Here is an 18176-nt window from a genome sequence, read left to right on the forward strand (position 1 = left end):
GGAAAATACACGCATAGGACACCTCAAGGGGGCGCTATTAAGGTGCCTTGCCAAACACAGGTTTTCAGGAATACAGCTAGTGAGAGGCTGACAGCCGATGCTTCACAACATCGACTGTCAAGGCGATGGAAGAAAGTCAAAACCTTATTAACCATATACAGCCAACAACTTGAGGCAATTTATATGCCAGCGTCTCTGGAATGACGTCCAGACACCCGAAACTGCATGCCCGTCGTACGTGGCTTCCCACCCCATGTTGGAGGCATCTGTGCACACAATGGCATGCCTGGAGACCTGTCTTAGTGCTACCCTTGCTCTGAGGAATGACGGGTCTAACCATGGAAAGAAACGAAGACGGCACGTCAGTGTGATCGTTACGCGATGCGCGCCGGTGAGCCACGCTCTCCTCGGGATTCGGTTGTGAAGCCAACGCTGAAGCGGTCTCATATGGAGCACCCCGAGCGGTGTCACAGCGGCTGCTGCTGCCATATGACCCAGGAGCTTCCGAAATTGTTTCAGCGGGACCACGCTCCAAGTCAGGATGGACTGTACACGCGCTTCTGTTAGACGTGCGTTAAATCGACCAAATCCAGTTCCATGCCGAGAAAAGAGATTCTCTGCGTGGGGCAAAGTTTGCGCTTTTCCCAGTTGACCTGAAGACCAAGACGGGCGAGGTGTTTTAACATACGGTCTGTGTGATCGCAAAGCATCTGACGGGACTGGGCTATTATTAACCAATCGTCGAGATATGTTAGAATGCGGACACCGCTCTCTCTCAGGGGTTTTAATGCCCCCTCAACAACTTTCGTGAAGACACGGAGAGAGAGAGAAAGCCAGAACGGTAAGACTTTGTACTGATATGCCCGCCCCTCGAACACAAAGCGGAGAAATGGCCTGTGTCGAGGAAGTATCGAGACATGAAAGTACTTGTCCTTCAGGTCGATGGCTGCGAACCAAACGTTTGGACAAATGAATATGCTCTTGTACGTCAGCATTTTGAATGGCAACTTGTGAAGTGCTCGGTTCAGCGAACGCAGGTCCAGGATCGGTCAATGAAATAAGGGCTGTAATACCCAGATTTCATATCGGCTGGAGGGACCGGCTCGATCACGTCCATCGCCAATAGGACAGCAATCTCGGCATGGAGAACGTGCGCGTCTGCGTGTCTCACCGTAGTTAACCGAATGCCCGCAAATTTGGGGGTGCGCCGGGCGAATTGAATCGCGTATCCGAGACGAATCGTGCGGAAAAACCAACGCGACGGGCTGGGAAGCCCTTCACACGCTCCCAGACACTGAACGAGATGAATTAACGGAACGATCAGAGTACCCGCGGCGAGAGGAGCGGAGGTGGTCTCCGATGCGCACTCTGTGAGCGCACCGACAGAGGTGTCGTACATTGTTACACTCACCTGTTTCCGCTGATGGGTGGCTGAGCTGGGGAGATCTCGTTGTAAAAGACTTGGCCGCTGCGAGGGAGGAGAGGGAGAGAGCAGGGCTTTTCACCCGTCCATAGCTCCAGAGCTCCTCTGAAGACCTGGAGAAGGGAGAGGAATTTTCCCTTTTTGTGGTTTTGTGGGTACCGGTTAAAAAAGCCAGAGGAACAGAAAATAAAGAAAACAACGGATTCGTCTTTACCGTCTCCCAGAGCGATCCCCTCCATCTCCAGGTCGCCCCCCCAGGCCCCTTTGTTTTGTTTTCCACCTCTAATAGCGGGCTGAGCGGGGGGGGGGGGGTGAACTGCTTATACGGCATGTTCCTGGAGCTGCCGGATGTAGGAACAAAAAATGCCATAGCAGGACGCCCTTGGCGAGGAGCAAACCGAGGTGCTGACCTAGTGAGGGGCATCTAGGCTCTGACGTGGCGTGATAGCCCCAGAGCTGCCGAGAGCTGTTGTATGCTTTAGCTGCATCGCCGAAATGGCCGGTCAAGGTAATCAGAGCATTCAGGAGATGTTTCTTGTCTACCTCCTTCATATCCGCAAGACACAGCCAAAAATAGCATTCCTGGACCACCAGAGTGGACATCGCACGTCAGACGGCTTGTGCGGTGACCATGGACGCTCTCAACGCCAGGTCTGTGTATACCGCCAGATCGCGACCTCCCCTGTGCAGATCCTTCAGTGCTTTTGCCTGGTGAACCTGCAGCAACGCCACAGAGTGCACGGCAGAGACGGCCTCCCCACAACCCAGAGTGCATATAAGGGAAGGGTGGCTGGTCGTTTGGGAGCAGCGTTACCCTTAGCGGCCTCACCATCAAGAGAGATGAGAGGTGATGGCTGAACAGTCGGTTCAAGGAGGAAAATGGGTTTTCCACGACCACACCAGCCATCATGAACCCCGGGAAAGAAAGGTACGGGAGGTTAGGACTGCGCATATCTTGCAGACCCGAGTACCAATCAAAGGCGGAACGCCTGGGGAGATGGTGACCGAGACCACTCTGAACCAACCGCTGCCGCCACCTGAGCGAACCTGGCCGTTGCATTGGGTCGAACACGGAACTGCAACCCTACCCGAAGGAGGGTGTGGTCCGAGTCGGCGAGCAAAATAGATGGCCCCCTCTCCGATATTGCGACGGACATAGAATCCTGATGAGGCCCAACAGAATCCGAAGGCAACGTAGAACACGTGCCACCAGACCTATCGGTACCCCTGTGGATCAGGGTGCTGAAAGATACCAGTCTGCAGACCGGTTCAGCACTGCAACTTTTTGCAACCGCACCTTTAACGGGGCTCAGCAACAGAGGCGGGGTAACGTTCCCGGAGGTACGAAACCATCTCCGCATATCCAAAAGGGTCATACTCTTTTTAGGAGTATGAACCCTTCACGAATGCCGCCTCAACATGCACAGTCAGGCACGAGAGACAGAGATCGTGCCAGGACCCATATATCTGTCACATCCGAAACGCACAGCGAAATTACATCTTTAAAAAGACGCACTTGCCGTGTCACGAGAGAATGGCTGTATTTAAAAAGACACAAATTCAACTCGTACTGCTCTTTTAGGGAAATCACTCTTTAATGCTTTGCTGAGTTTATGAAGCACACAGGGGAGCGCAACGCACACACTCAAACTCAAGTTCAAAGTGAAAGTAAAGAGGTGGAATTCTGCAAGCCTCCGCTGAAATGCTATCTCTCCAACAACACCAACACGCAGCGTATCCCCACGAGCAGAGAGAGCTTCTCAATAGCAGTTGATCTACTGGCTTTCGAAGCGAAAAGAGTAATTTGGTATACGCACCTGCCTCTCGTGCGGCTCGTGCGGCAGGGCGGCGCCGGCAGATGCAAATACCGGCATTCCCTTTCATTGGCTTTGTAATATTTTCTCGAAGCAGATAGGTCCCCGCGAAGCGGTTCCCCAATTCGTCGGTCACGACGTGACGTCGTAGTGACCGACTGAAAGGGAACACACAAAAGTACTTATTTTCAATATAAAAAGTGATTGTGGACAGGATTTTTTAAACCTTTTATCACAGTCTTGGGCATGACAAAGATTTCTAACAACATTGGCTTTCAGTGTTGGGCAGTAGCTTCACTACAAGTAGCGAAGCTAGTAGTTTAACTACATTTTTCAGTAGCTTGGCTGTAGCGTAGCTGCTTTCTAAATCAAATAGCTTTTCAGTAACTAAGCTCTTTTTTTGACCAAGTAGTGAAGTAGCTTCCACACAAGCTACAATTGTCCAAACATTTCTGAAGTCGTCCTGAATTTGAGAATAAGCGCGTCATTTTGAATCGACACATGACGTCGTTTGTCCCGTATTTTCGCGTTGTGCAGCCTTCCTTCCTTCATACAAAACGTTACCACTCGCATTCTGTGAAGACTCGTGCTCTACCTCTGACTGGGTTATGTCATTAAGCCAAGCTAATATAAAAACATATAATAAATATTACAATTGAAACTATTAAAGTCGCCATGAAACGGAAGTAGCGATTGCCTTATTTTCCCCGTGGTGACGTATATCCGAATGAAACGGCTTTTGAGATGAAATAAGGCAGTGCTGGATTTGAATTTGTCCATCGAGATCTGATTGGATCGTTTGAAGTTGGGTCGTGTTGCTAATTGCTAATCACTGCGATCTTCTCCCGGACCCCGCCCACCTGCCATACTTTTGACCGGAAGTGAAGAGAGATCGTTTTGAGGAGGGGAGGAGATTTGCATTTTTGATTAAAGATTATGAGCACACACGAATTTTTAAAAAATAATGAAGCTCACAGATAAGTCATTTGTTAATAATACCACACTATTAAAAATACATATATAGTTTTTCATTTCAATTTCATTGCGACTTTAATAGAATGTGATTTGGCGGCCACCTCACAGACTCTGTGCAGGCTTCCTGCTGCCCGCGGGCACCACGTTTGGAGACCCCTGTGTTAAGATATGTCAGGGCAAGGTGTTTTTAAATTAAGGCAGCTCAAACATGCATTTTTTTCTCGGAGTAGGATAAGACCTGTCCAGCAAACCACCCCATAATGTACCTAGGCCTACATTATGCTTGTATTGTCTATAATTACAAAAATGCTAAATTGAAACTGAATAAATAATTACATAATAAAACTGGTTAAAAATAAAAAAGTAGCTTGGATGTAGCAAGCTACTATTGATGTAGCTTAGCTTGCTACATTTCCCAGGGGGGTTGCTTCAGTGTAATGAAGCATTTATTTAATATGAAGTAACTTGTAGCTTAGCTCACTACATTTTCCAAGTAGCTTGGCCAACACTGTTGGCTTTATGCATTTTTTTTCTCCCTCATTTACTGTTCGTGGCTGTTTTTGTCCCATTAACTTCCATTATAACGACATTTTTTGATTGCAAAGCCATGACATCATATAATCATGCATTCTTGATTGTTGGTAATTTTCCCTGTTGGGAAGAGGTAAAATTTTGACTGTGGATCACCAGGTGGCACCATTAATCCTTTTGATAGGCCTGTGAAAAAACATTATTTTCTACAGTAAAGTTGGGCATTTCAACATGGAGGTCTATGGGAATTTACTCTGTTTTGGAGCCAAACCTTTAGCGGCCAGTCAATGAATTGCAGTTTAAGTCACTTCCGTATTGGCTTCAGTGTTTTCCAATCCTAGTCCTCAAGTACCCCCTTCTAGAAAGTTTTAGATGTCTACTTATTTAAAACACCTGATTTAACTCATCAGCCTCCTTCCAGAATGGTAAACATGTCTCCAGCTGTTGAGTTGAATCAGGTGTGTTAAATAAGGAGACATCTAAAACTTTCTGGGAAGGGGTACTTGAGGACCAGGTTTGGGAAACACTGCATTAGAGAGTTCGGAAGGTTGCCCCTCAGTTTTTCCCCAAATCAGTGATATAATAATTTTAAAGCATTTTTCCAAAATATGTGTCAATAAAAGATTTAACACCAAAAATCACCCCATAGTGGAGGAAAACATTCCCAACAGTACATAAGGGTTAAAGTAATACTTACAATAAGGTTGTATTTTGTAACATGAACTAACAATGTGCAATAAAGTTCAATAACATATTTTACAATTATTCATGTTAGTTCATTGCATTTAAAAAAGTATTGGGAAATTAGTAAATGCTGAAATGAAAATTAACTAAGATGAAAAAATGCTGTAGAAGTGTTGTTCATTGTTAGTCCATGTTGGTAAATGTATTCACTAATGGTAGCAAATACAAACATATTGTAAAGTGTCTCCAAGTTTAATAGGGTTGATTTTTTATCTTGACCGCTGTATGAACAAACAGCTTAATGAAGACTCCTCCAAATATCTTCTTTACTGACAAATGACAATAAAAAATATGCTGCAAAATCCTGGAAAAGCTTGTACATGTAGGTGTGTTTTGAAACATGGTAGCTCGTCTATCCCAAGTGTTTAAATTCCATTAAAATAAGAATTAAAAGACCTTTACAAGCAGTTCAGATGAAAACTGCCTAACTAACCTTTCTAGACTAGGTGGTTAGCTGGTCTCTTTAATAGTTTAACAGCAGTTTTGGCATTTGTCAGCTGGTCAGGCTAGGAGACCAGCTGGACAACATGCCAGATCAGCTAAACACTACCTTGGCCAGGCTTGGATACGACCAAATCACCTACAGCGTCACACAATTAGTATGAACAAAGGTCAGGACAGTTTCTAAAATACACGCTAAGCAAAAGTTAAAGCTAAACCATAGCTTACCCTGTGCAGTGAAGTAAAGAGGATCCAGGCTGGAGGTCTGAATGTCTATGGTGCCCTCATTGCCATCATCTGCAGAGAAGGTATGAGAGAAAGAGCAAAGCGAGTGAGCACGGGAAGAAGTAGTGGGACGTGCTTGAGTCTTTTCGAGCAGGTTAAGCAAATGGGGGTCCAGTAACCAGGTTCTGGAGTGCAGAACCCCCAGCAAAGTGCTCACACAAAGACCCTCAACACTTCTCCGCCGAGAAGGTGACTTGCCCCTCATGGTGGCAAAGTATGAAACTGAGGGAAACCATTTCCTTTTCTTCCCCATGACCACCAATGACTATTGAAAACATCAAATAACTGACTACATCAAAACCTACAGTTAGTCAAGCATAGACTGATGAGGATAGACAGGAATTCAGAAGCAGGTGCATTGTAATAATGCCTGTACACAAATCTGTTGTAGACTGCTCTACTTTTGTGGTTATGAGAGGTGGAGGCTGGAAGAGAGAGAGAGAGCATACAGAAAACACTGTGGCCCACTGTAAATGAGTTGTTCAATGATGGACTAGCATGGAGCTAACGATAGCAGGATCAATTACTTCTGGCCACAGGGGACTGGAATGTCTGGTCTGTCCTATAAGGGCAGATGTACTGTATGGGAATTAGGCTCATCTCTACAGAGCAGTGAGCAACAGTCATCTTTACAGAGCTTGATCAGTGGAGTTGGCAAATACAGCAAGCTTATACTGGAAAATGTAATAAAAACACATTATTCATGTAATGCAAGAATGTAAATATCTGTAGTATGGTGTGGTCAGGAAAATGTGATATTGCTTCATGTTCAACTAAAGTTAGCCTCTGCTGTGCCTCTTGAGAGTGGCTTAAAAGTTTTACCAAGTTCACACAATTTTTTTTAACCATCGTTTGAATTTTTTATATTTCATACCACATTTAATATTAAGTTCATGTCTTTAAGAAGCTTTTGCTGGTTACACAGAAATTACAGAAGGATGTAATGTAAATGCTGTAAAAAGATCTCAAGCATTTTCCCTAGAAACCACGTTTGGTTGTCATTTTTAAAGCAATTAGACAATGCTAAAAAATAAAAAGCAACAATTAATATAATTTAATCAGACATGTTTTGAAATTCTTTGTATGTACAAGTAGCTTATTCTTTATGAAGTCAATCCTCTTACAGAAAGAAAATAATGTTGAAAATAAATGATGATTTCATCATATGAAAGATATGAAATTTAAAGTTTCCTCCACACACACACACAATGCACAGGAAAGCACGTGGAAAAATCAACCTAATCGATACATGTATATTACTTGCCACAGGGTCAAGCACTTTATCACGGCATACATGTGCAATGTAGGCCAGTGTTAGTAACAACAACATTCATTTAATAATTTCCCAGTATGCATGAGATTAAACCACAAATGAACATATTTAAAGCTTGAATGACAATTTTAAAAGTTAAAATACTTGTATACTATCCAGCTTATGAAAACTACAAAGGTAATTTTATATATTTTTTTCAATGTGACGTTAATTATTTTGTGTCCGTATGGTTCAATTAAATCTAAAAGGGTTAAAATGACAAAATAAATTTGCTGATTATTTGCTTACATTCTCTATTTTGAGGACCAAGTCTAAAATTTCTGGTTTTATTTTATTTTGAAAGAATATTGGGGGGGGGGGGTAATTGCAAAAATGTCAATGTGTACTGACCGGTGTAAATACTGTGGCTCTGTGTTGCGATGAAAGGGCAAGTTTGCATTCCCACCAGCTTGAAAGAGCAGGGATTTACAGTTTATGTATGAAAGTAGAGCAGAAATTACTGTAAACATTTGATTTTTAACTAAGCAACCACAGAGTGGTGTCTAAGTGCTTCACAGACCACAGAAAGGCATAGACATCTTTTCGCAGACGTTTCGATTAATTGCTGCTAAATTAACTTTAGCCATTATGTCTACAATATAGCGATCGCTTGCTCTCATTCTCTCAAGGAAATTGCTGTCTTGTTACAGCATATCAAATAAGAATTTACTGTCACAACAATCAATATTCCATTAAGGAGTGAACATGAGAGGTGAGAGGGTAAATAAAAACATCAATTTCATTATTATGCCAAGGATCACAGTAGAATAAACAGTAATCTGATCCATAGCTCAACTAAAACATACCTATATACAAAACTGCACCTTTTCTGTCGCTGGGGTGGTACCCTAAGGTAATGTTTTGAACCTTTACAGGTATACAAGACATAATACAATATTGTAAATTTTTGGCTTCATTGCTGTAGCTTAAAGCTCACATACTGTAACACACACCGTTTTGCAAATCTAATGTTAATCTTGGTTACCTATAGAGTTGTATTTCATCCTTCATATGTCCAAAGAGTCTTTCGTATTGTCAGAATATTTAAAGACAGAACTGCCATTCCGGTTTTTTTTTTGTTGAGAAAGATGAGCACTTGAAGGCGTACGGTGGGCGGAGCTAAAGAGTTACGAGTGTGCACAGACTTTGGATAATAATCTAACAGATGTGACATCAATGAAAATCAAATTTAAATAAAAACTTTTGTATATAACTATGGCTTACATATGCAATAAGGTACGAGATGGTGTGCTGTATCATGAATAAGTAATGGCCGAAGGGCCGTGAAGTGTAGTGCCTGCAACCCCTTCAGCCGGTACTTATTTACGATACAGCATTTGCCTTGAGTACCTTATTGTTTTTATAAAACTGTTATCACACAATATTAAAGTTAAAAAAATTATTAGTGCAACTTTCATGAAGTTAAATCAATAAAAGCATTCCTTCCGATAAAAAAATTTCCCTGACCATGAACAAAAATTTGTTCCAATGTGTAATAAGCATGAAAGCTCAAATAAAAACAACAAACCGATATGTGTGGTTGCTAAGGGCGCAGTGATGAATAGAACCGTTGGGTGAAGTGGTCATAGCCGTGTTTTATCGTGAATAAAGCACATCTATTATTGACCATAATCAGAATCAAGGATTCCTGTGGGCGGAGGTTGGTCAAAAAACTGTTCTACTGACGTCATTAAAGCAGGAAGTAGAGGGCTGTAGTCCAAACCGGCCATTCGCTGTTTAAGGCGAATTCTGTTAAAGAAAACATAACGCCTGGCAGTGAACTTTGAGCTTTATCATTTTGCAGGTATTATTTATGCTATTATAGCAACATTACACACTAACTAGGGTTTAAATAATGGGATCAGGAAGAATGTGAAGGGTGTAAATGTTGTAAGTGCAGTACAATGCCAACTGAGGCGGAAAATGTTTGCTGTTATTCGTGTGGTTTACATTACATGCATGTATGCGTCGATTGCAAACAAAACAGTTGAGATTTTGATTTACTTATGATTGTGTTTTCGACTCTTAAACGTTGTAAACAAGTGGCAAATCCGGCGTCAAACTGAGCCTTGTTAATAAAGCAATTCTCTCCGAAATGCAGCCAGGGAACAACATAAACCCATTTGCAATGACGTTCCTGTCCGGGAAAAACAAACGGCATCCACTGTTGCCTTAATACAGGGAAAGCTAAATAAGTTTTTCTTCTACTTACATCCAAAAACACACTTATTTTGTCAAACCATCTTGATAAAACAAAGTTGTCACGTTCTGTGGTTTGATAAAGGTGACTTCTACTCGACAGAGCAATGCTAATGTGCATTCTCACTCTCACATGACGCGCAGGGCAGGCATGCTTTTCCAGGGGGTAATGGCCCATAAAAGGAATATGGGGTCAATCAGTCATATCAGATACCCGTGTTCGAAACTTTCCCAAACTTGTAGGAAACAGGATGCTCAACTGCTTTTTTGACACTTTCTTTATGTTTAGCATGAGGGTTAAAACTCTTAAACAGTGTTAATAAGTCAGAATGCATCAAATAGCACCAAATGTTTTGTGCCCCAACATTTAACTGGTACAAAATTGCTCCTTAAATGTACACAATAGGTCCTCAGGGTTTAATATTGTACCCCAAAAGGTGCAACATTTCCATATCCAGTATTGACCCATAAACGGTACAAAAATTTACCTTTGAGGGGACCACCCCAGTGACAGAAAAGGTACAGTTTTAAATCTTTTTTCTGACAGTGTTTTCAATCTTGTCCTAGGGGACCCACTGCCCTGCAGATTTTGCATGTCTCCCCTATCTAACACACCTGATTCAGATCATGAGCTCATTAAGGGAGAGATCCATGAACAGAACTGGTTGTGTCAGTTAAGGGAGACATACAAAATATGCAGAGCTGTGGGTCCCCTAGGACAAGATTGAAAACCACTGGTGTACAGCATTATATACAATCACCGCTGCTCAAAAGACCCACAAAGAAAAGTATACAGTACAGCATGCGGTGTGTTTTAGCATTCAACAAAAAATAAACAAAATTAAGGATTGTGTGTTAAGTTTTCACAGTTAAAGGCGTTCTAAGCGAAACTGCGAGACGTTAGTTTTTGTTGACGTTTGAATTGGTTTCAAACAGATGGAGCGTAGTTAACTCCTCCCCCTCCCTTCCGTGCTTTCATGAACGCGCCCAACCCCCACCCCCAAATCCTTCTTGTCGTTTATTGGCTGGAATTCTTTGTTATGGTTTCTGTTTGTAGGTTTGGCCACTGTGTTGTTATTGCCGTTTGTGAAGCCTAGGCTGTCTACAGAGATCGCGTTTTTTTACAGTTTGATCAGCGGACAGGCAGCAAGCAGATAGTGAGGAGATGGTTGCTGTATGTAACAAAAAATGTTTTATGGTCTAAAACGCGTCAATTCGCTTAGAGCACCTTTAAGATGTACACATTATGCTGGCAAGAGGAAAATAAAGTACAGGAGACATAAATACAGAGCTTTAAAACTGTATTGTATATATTGCTCAAATGATTCAGATGAGTTTGATTCAAAATGTTTGTGTTTATATTGAAATTAAATTTAAGCAGAGTTTGAGACATTCTTGAGCCTTGTAAAATCCACAAGACGTGAGAACAATCAAATAGCAGGAAATATAAGCAAACGTCTCCAATTGTTCTCCCATATGTCATGATATGAACAATTAAGATATTAAAGAGATCTTGGTGTTGATATGCTGTCGAGCAGGTGATGCTCTGGGTTTGCTTTCGACACTTAACAGAACTACTATGCATTTGTGTTGTTCAAAATAGAGTATTATGTGATCACTGGGAAACATATTTGTCTATAAGAAGTGATTTATTATGTTTTTGGCTGTGTACATTTCATAATGCTTTTCATGTGATCATGCAATGTGCAGATAATTCCAAAAGCAGCTTAAAACAAAGTATTAAGGTGATTTTTTATTTTGTCCACATCATCAGCAAAAGTCAATGAGTGCAGTTCTTTTGTACAGTGTGAATATGTATAAAAGCAGATGCACTTGAAATAATCAGTATGGTGCAACAACACAGACATCTGTTAAGACCAAAGCACATATATCTACTTTTACATTAGTCACCCTTACTCACTCATCCTCTTTCTCTCAAACACACACACACACACACACACACACACACACACACACACACACACACACACACACACACACACACATTCTGGTTTCAATGTTTTGTGGGGACATTGAAATGTACACAGCCAAAAACATAATAAATCATAGACGTTATGCATTTTATACAGTACAAACTGTATATTCTATTCCCCTTACCTACCCCATTCCCTAACCTCAACCATCGCAGGAACCTTTCTCCTACTCACATTTTCAAGATACATAATTTTGTTTAATTTATAAGCTTGTTTCCTCATGGGACATCAAAATGCGTTATTAACAAAACCACAAATCACGTTTGTTTATTATACACATGGACAGCACACAAACATTTTTCAATATGAAGGATTAAAATATAAAATTTTATTATTGAGTCTCTTGGACATAAATGAGGACCGATTTCGAGGCATAAAGAGCTGTTTTAGCTGTAGCCTGTTAAGTAATTAAATGTTTTGCATGGAAATGGAAATAATGCATTTATTTTAAAATGTTTTTTTTTTAAATGCTTCCTGATGGATTTATTGTATATGATGACATTGTACCTGTGGATATGGTAAGATGAGAACTTTTTTAAGTAATAGTTTTCAAAAAACTCACGGTGCTGTCTGTGCTGAAACGTTTAATCTCTTTACACGTTTATAAATTCTTTATCTCCTGTTTGTCACAAATAAAGTATTTTTAAAATGCAACTTTTTCTTGTTCTTATTTTTTGAGATACTGAACATGAAGGCTATCCACACTGTCAAAAAATGCTGTAATTATGCAACTGGTTGCCAGTAACTTACTGCAGAAGATAAAGACTGAAAATGTTTTATGTTCATTCAACTTTGAACAAACTGTTGCCAGGAAATAACATAAATATAAAATCAACAGTAAGTTACTGGCAGCTAGTTGTCAATAATACCCAATAATACTCTAATTTCTACAGAATTTTTTTTACAGTGCATACATTTACAGAAAACCCTGCGTACTCCCATGACTAAAACAATACGACTTTTAAAGAGAAACAAAGCTTTCAATACAAAAAATAAAAATTTCAATATAAATACATTTTTTTAACATCAATCTTAAACTGGGGGTCTTTCCTCTGCTTAGTTTTTCAGTTATGCCATCTAAATGGGGAATCTGCATGGCGCAAGCACAACTGGCTTTTAAAGGGGATGGGAGATGAGACTTTCATTGGTTTATTGCATGTTATGCCCACAACACACCCATTACTCATTAACAGAATAGGAACATCACTGACTTTTAAAGGGGATGGGAGATGAGACTCTCATTGGTTTATTGCATACATTTTCCCTTTCATTAAATTAGCAAAAGTGGATTCAGACACACTCAAAGGACTGTTTGTACATCGGTCCTGACTTCTAGTGTGAACCCACAGTGTTCAGTGCAGTTTTTAAGTTATCGTTGATAAAACTAAAGGGTCTGCCCTAAGACTCTTTTATTTTTGTTTCATTTTGCAAGTGTGTGAAAGTTGCACAAGCTTATTTTATCAATTGCTCTGAAATATCTTAGGAGGCCCCTACATATACAGTACATGTACAAAACGTTGTACAGCATGTTTACTAACAACACAAGCAGCGGTACTCTAACATAATATTAATGTGCATCAATTTAAACCTGTCATTTCTCCTGCTTGTGTTTAAATGAATCGCCCATAGACCATCCCCTCGAAGTAGTCAGGACAGAAGTTGATTTTTACCAACATTCACTCCACAAAGGCAGAGAAATCCTCTACGAAATTGTGCCTTAAACACTTGCTCAGCCTGGTACAGTAAAAAACCCAGAGCGAGTGATCAAAAAAGTTAGACAGCTGGGACGGAGATGAACAGGGGAAAGAGAAAGTGACACAATGTTTGGGAGGATTTTGACACTTTTTACCAGATTTGCTTCAGTTTCTTGCTTGTACACAAGATTTCCAAATACAATATGATCAGGGCTTTGCTACAACATTAAGTTTATGTAGTTTTAAATCTGTTATGTCCGGCTTTAAATCCTTGGCAGACTGATTATTGGCACAATTTTAAGGAGAGCTGCTCTACATTCACAGCTGCACAGAAGGCTTCAGCAGGGTAGCAGGATATTTGACATCTCAACATCCACAGCAATACCAACACATCAGACTTGTCCATCAAACAAATGTTTTTATCTGTCACCTGCTGAAACTCTGGTAGACAAGATGCACACATTAGTGACAGGATAGTGATGGACTTGTCAGTAGTTGCAACAGGTCCTCTACACAAATGAGTTGCTCTTCAGTCTGTTCCCAGCAGACAAGAGGGTAAAACTGAAGAGGTGGAGAAAAGAGAAGCCTGATGTGTGGGCTGACAGTCTGAATGTGGCTCTTCAACCAAGGTAGGGTGAAGACTAAGAGTGTATAATACATTATATACTAATACTGTATGATTAGGACTGATTTTATTATTATTATGCGTGTATTATCAATATCCGAGTGCCTCATACAGTGTTTATATACATACAACAATTTAGGGGATATATCAAAACCACCAACTCCAAGTATGACATTTTGACACTGACATTATCTAATCTAGGGGTTTTCAAACTGGGTACAGTTTTCAAACTCCAGTTCTAAGGAAAATTGTAAAAGTCTACTGTGTAGCAAATTATCATAGTTATTATTTATATAGGAAATGGGGGTTAGGAAATTGCGTGGCTAAAGAGAGAGAACCAACTCACAATTATCACCTGGAAAATAATACAATAGTTAAAATAAATCTTTCAGACTTCCATTAAAGAAGGAACTTAAGTCATAAAGACCACACATGGTTTATTGTAATTTTAACATTTTAAAGTGGTCATAGCATTGAGCTATGTAAAATTGAGCATAGTAAAATGTTTCCATGTTTAAGTGCTATAATTATGTCCCCAGTGCTTCTATCAACCTAGAAAATGAAAAAAAAGATCAGCCCAGTAACTTTTAGTAAAGTTTTTATAAATTATTATCTAAAAGCATGTGAAAAAAATAGGTTTTTCAGATTTTGCCTGTTTTGTGACGTAGGTAGCTAGTCTGATTACAATAATACCACCCCTTAATTTGCACTGTCCAACTACAGCACTGCTATTTAAAGGGGACATTCCATGAAAATCAAACTTTTTCCATGTTTAAGTGCTATAATCGGGTCCCCAGTGCTTCTACCAACACAGAAAGCATGAAAAATAGTGTTGCCAATAATTGCATAGGTCTATAGAAATATTATGCTATGGAGGGGGGGGGGGGGTAGGGGGCTTGTAAGCAAACCAATTGTTTGGGTCATTTTTGATCAGACAAGGGTGGCAACCCTAAGTGCGAGAGACAGAGAGAAAAAATTACTGACAGCACGACGCGTTTGTATTCCCTCAAACACAAACAGTAGCCTACAATCTTATAACTTGTAGTTTTAATGGTTTTCTAAAGGTTAAATTAACGTTCTAAATGATTAACGTTACCTTAGTGCAAGAGAGAGAGCGAGTGAGTGAGAGAGAGCGAGTGAGCGAATGAACGAGAGAGAGAGCAACGCGACGGTTCACTTTCATCAATAAAAGTATGTTGTTTAATGTTTTTCTGAAGTTTATATAAATGAACACGAGGATTAATGCACTGCACGAGACAGAGTGAGAGAACAACTATCACTTCACTATTCACTATCATACACAATAAGCATAAATATGTTGTTTAATGTTTCTCTGAAGTTTCAAATGAATACGAGGAGTTACAAGACAGAAAGTGAGAGACTGACAGAAACGCGAATATGTGTTCAATCATACACAATAAACTTAAACATGTCATTTGATCTGTTTCTCTAAAGTTAAGCATTAAACGTGTTGTTTTACAGATCATTTAAATGTGCTCGTGTGGTTTGGTCAAAAAGTAAACTTCTGAGTGCTTGTGGAAGTGGATTTTATTGTAACATGAAAATCATTGTGCCTGTTTAAAACACTGGCAGCATGAGACCTTAAAGTCTTTATTTTTATTCCACAATGTTCCCCATCTGCTGATAAACATTTAGTATGCATAAAACAGATGATTGACTTTTTAAACTTGTTCAAATATATAATGCTGAACATCTCTTACTAACTTCTTTCGTGAGAGAATGGAATGTCTTGTCTACAGCACGAGCGCTTGAGACTACGGCCACCTGAGCAGCTCATTTGGATTTAGAGGGATACACACAATGCTTAGACCCATAAAGTGGCTATTTTAACATGCCACAATAAATTATCTATATGGTTTTTGAGCTAAAACTTTACATATGTTCTCTGGGGACATCAAAATGTATTTAATATCTTAAAAACATCTTCTGGAATGTCCCCTTTAATACAGCGAGGAAAAGAGAGACAACAAATAATTGACACCACAACTGAGTTTCAATTTCAACAAACCATCATTATTGCAACCAGTGTTTGCATTTCATCAGCTCATTTGCATTTTAAACGGCATACCCAAAAACTGTACTTTTTTGATTACACCTACAAAATGGCAATTTTAACATGCTGTAATAAATTATCTGTGAGGTATTTTGAGCAAAACTCTTTCCCCGCCAGTGTTTCTTTTTTAAGTTGCCAGCCAGCACCAGCATTTTTTATGATTTTCACAAAAGTTTAATGCCTTTCAGAAATGTTCTTCTTTAAATATATAAACATACATATAAACAATGAAAGAACAGACCCTCTCCTTTCAAAAAAAAAGTTTCATCCTGTTTTCATTTGTTCTTAATTTGTCACCTATCAAATATGGCTAGGTTTCTACCAAAAATACCGTAATTGCATTTTTGTGAAGGACTTTTGATAGAGATCAGATTCAGAGCGATGATCAAAACATACACAGAGTTCTTACTGTTTGCCCTTAGGCAGTGTTTCACAATCCTGGTCCTCAAGTACCCCCTCCCAGAAAGTTTTAGATGTCTCCTTGTTTAACACACCTGATTTAACTGATTAAACTTTCTGGGAGGGGGTACTCGAGAACCAGGATTGGGAAACACTGCCCTAAGGGAATACTTCCGGGTTTTATAAACTGGGTAAGAGTGCCACCTAGTGGAAAATAGTGGAAACATGGATTGCCTTAAAAAAACTTGTCTATGGCAGGGAAGCATTTTCTCTTAAAGGATAATTCCGGTATTTAACACTTTCAGTCTCATTTCTGGTTTGTTTTGGACGAACTACAGTGATGTACACAGACATTTTGACAATGGGTCGTGTCTTGAGTTTTTGACTTGTTTAGAAGCGTCTCTTGACTGCTTCAGAATGGAAGTCAATGACCATGCACAAACATGTCATTAAAACAACACTTAACGTTCATTTTCAAAACTGTACTACTCACCGAGTAGTTCGTGGTGTTCGTTGATGATTAAAAACAAATATATTGGCGCAATGTATGATTTCAATCCGTGTTATTTGCTATAGTGGAACTATTTTTTCAGATACCTCACAACCGCGTATATACTTCCGCTCTATATTTGAGTCTGAAGCGTTAGCACACTCGGCATGCCTGTCACGCGTCCTGCGAGAACAGCATTAGTGAAACAAAACACAAGAGCACTTTTAATAAGGTAGCCTTACATTTTTCTAACAAACAAACACTCCCGTATCAGAAATTAACAGCACAGTAATTACTGACAACGTAAAGGGTAGGCTATTTAAATAAAACAACGAAAATAAATGAATGAAGTTCAACAAACTGTAATAAAACGGTAGCATACTTTCCAAATTAAGTTTATTTACTAACACTTACACCAGCCAATATGTTTTTTCATCAGCAAAACAATAAAGAAGATATTTTGCAGAAACCCCAGTGCTCCGTCATGCAAGTCAACCGATCCGCACACTTTAAGAGCTAAAGCATATATATCCAATACAACAGTAATCCCCCATAACTCCGTGTGACATATTGACGTCTTGTGAAGCAAATCAATCAGTTTTTGCAAGAAACTGAACGTTATTTACAACACTATTAGCGTGAATGCCAAAGCAGGAAGCGCGCTTTCCGTTCGAGGCGATCTTTTCCACTGGTGGCGTTTGGTGGCTGTTGTTGGCTATGGATGTTGGTCTCTCTGCGCCACCTATAGAGCGGGAGCGTAAAGCGCACTTCCTGCTTGGCAAAAGCTCTGTATTAACGCTGTGAAATATTAATATATATATTCGAATCTCAAAACTGAAAATCGAATGTCAACCCACGGAACAAATATTCAAATATTCTGGTCCAGCCCTACAAATATGGGAAAAATTTATTCTGAGAGAAACCGAGCGAAAAAACTACTACCACATGTAAAAAGACCCTTTTCTGTTTCCCAGTGGCGGAGTGATATATCAGCGAGCAATGAGTCTTACAAGAGAGATCAATGGAATTTTACAAAATGCCAAATAAAACACGACAGAAACTGTATTTCGCTTCACAACTTGTTTTTAAACATCAACGAACACCACGCACCACTGGGTGAGTAGTACAGTTTTGAAAATGAACGTTAAGTGTTGTTTTAATGACATGTTTGTGCAT

The 18176-nt window shown here is 40.0% G+C and overlaps 1 protein-coding gene across 4 annotated transcripts in view; it reads right to left on the minus strand.

The window, feature by feature from the left end:
- The window catches only part of tanc2b (tetratricopeptide repeat, ankyrin repeat and coiled-coil containing 2b), a 110645-nt gene that overhangs the window by 74251 nt on the left and 18218 nt on the right, over window positions 1-18176 (minus strand). For all 4 annotated transcript variants that reach the window (XM_065253443.2, XM_065253439.2, XM_065253438.2 and 1 more), the window contains exon 2: window positions 6157-6225. In XM_065253443.2, coding sequence (XP_065109515.1) covers window positions 6157-6225 — 69 coding nt within the window. The remainder of the gene's footprint in view (window positions 1-6156; window positions 6226-18176) is intronic.

This window comes from Paramisgurnus dabryanus, chromosome 1 (genome assembly GCF_030506205.2).
Source record: "Paramisgurnus dabryanus chromosome 1, PD_genome_1.1, whole genome shotgun sequence".
In the NCBI taxonomy this organism is placed as follows: domain Eukaryota; kingdom Metazoa; phylum Chordata; class Actinopteri; order Cypriniformes; family Cobitidae; genus Paramisgurnus; species Paramisgurnus dabryanus.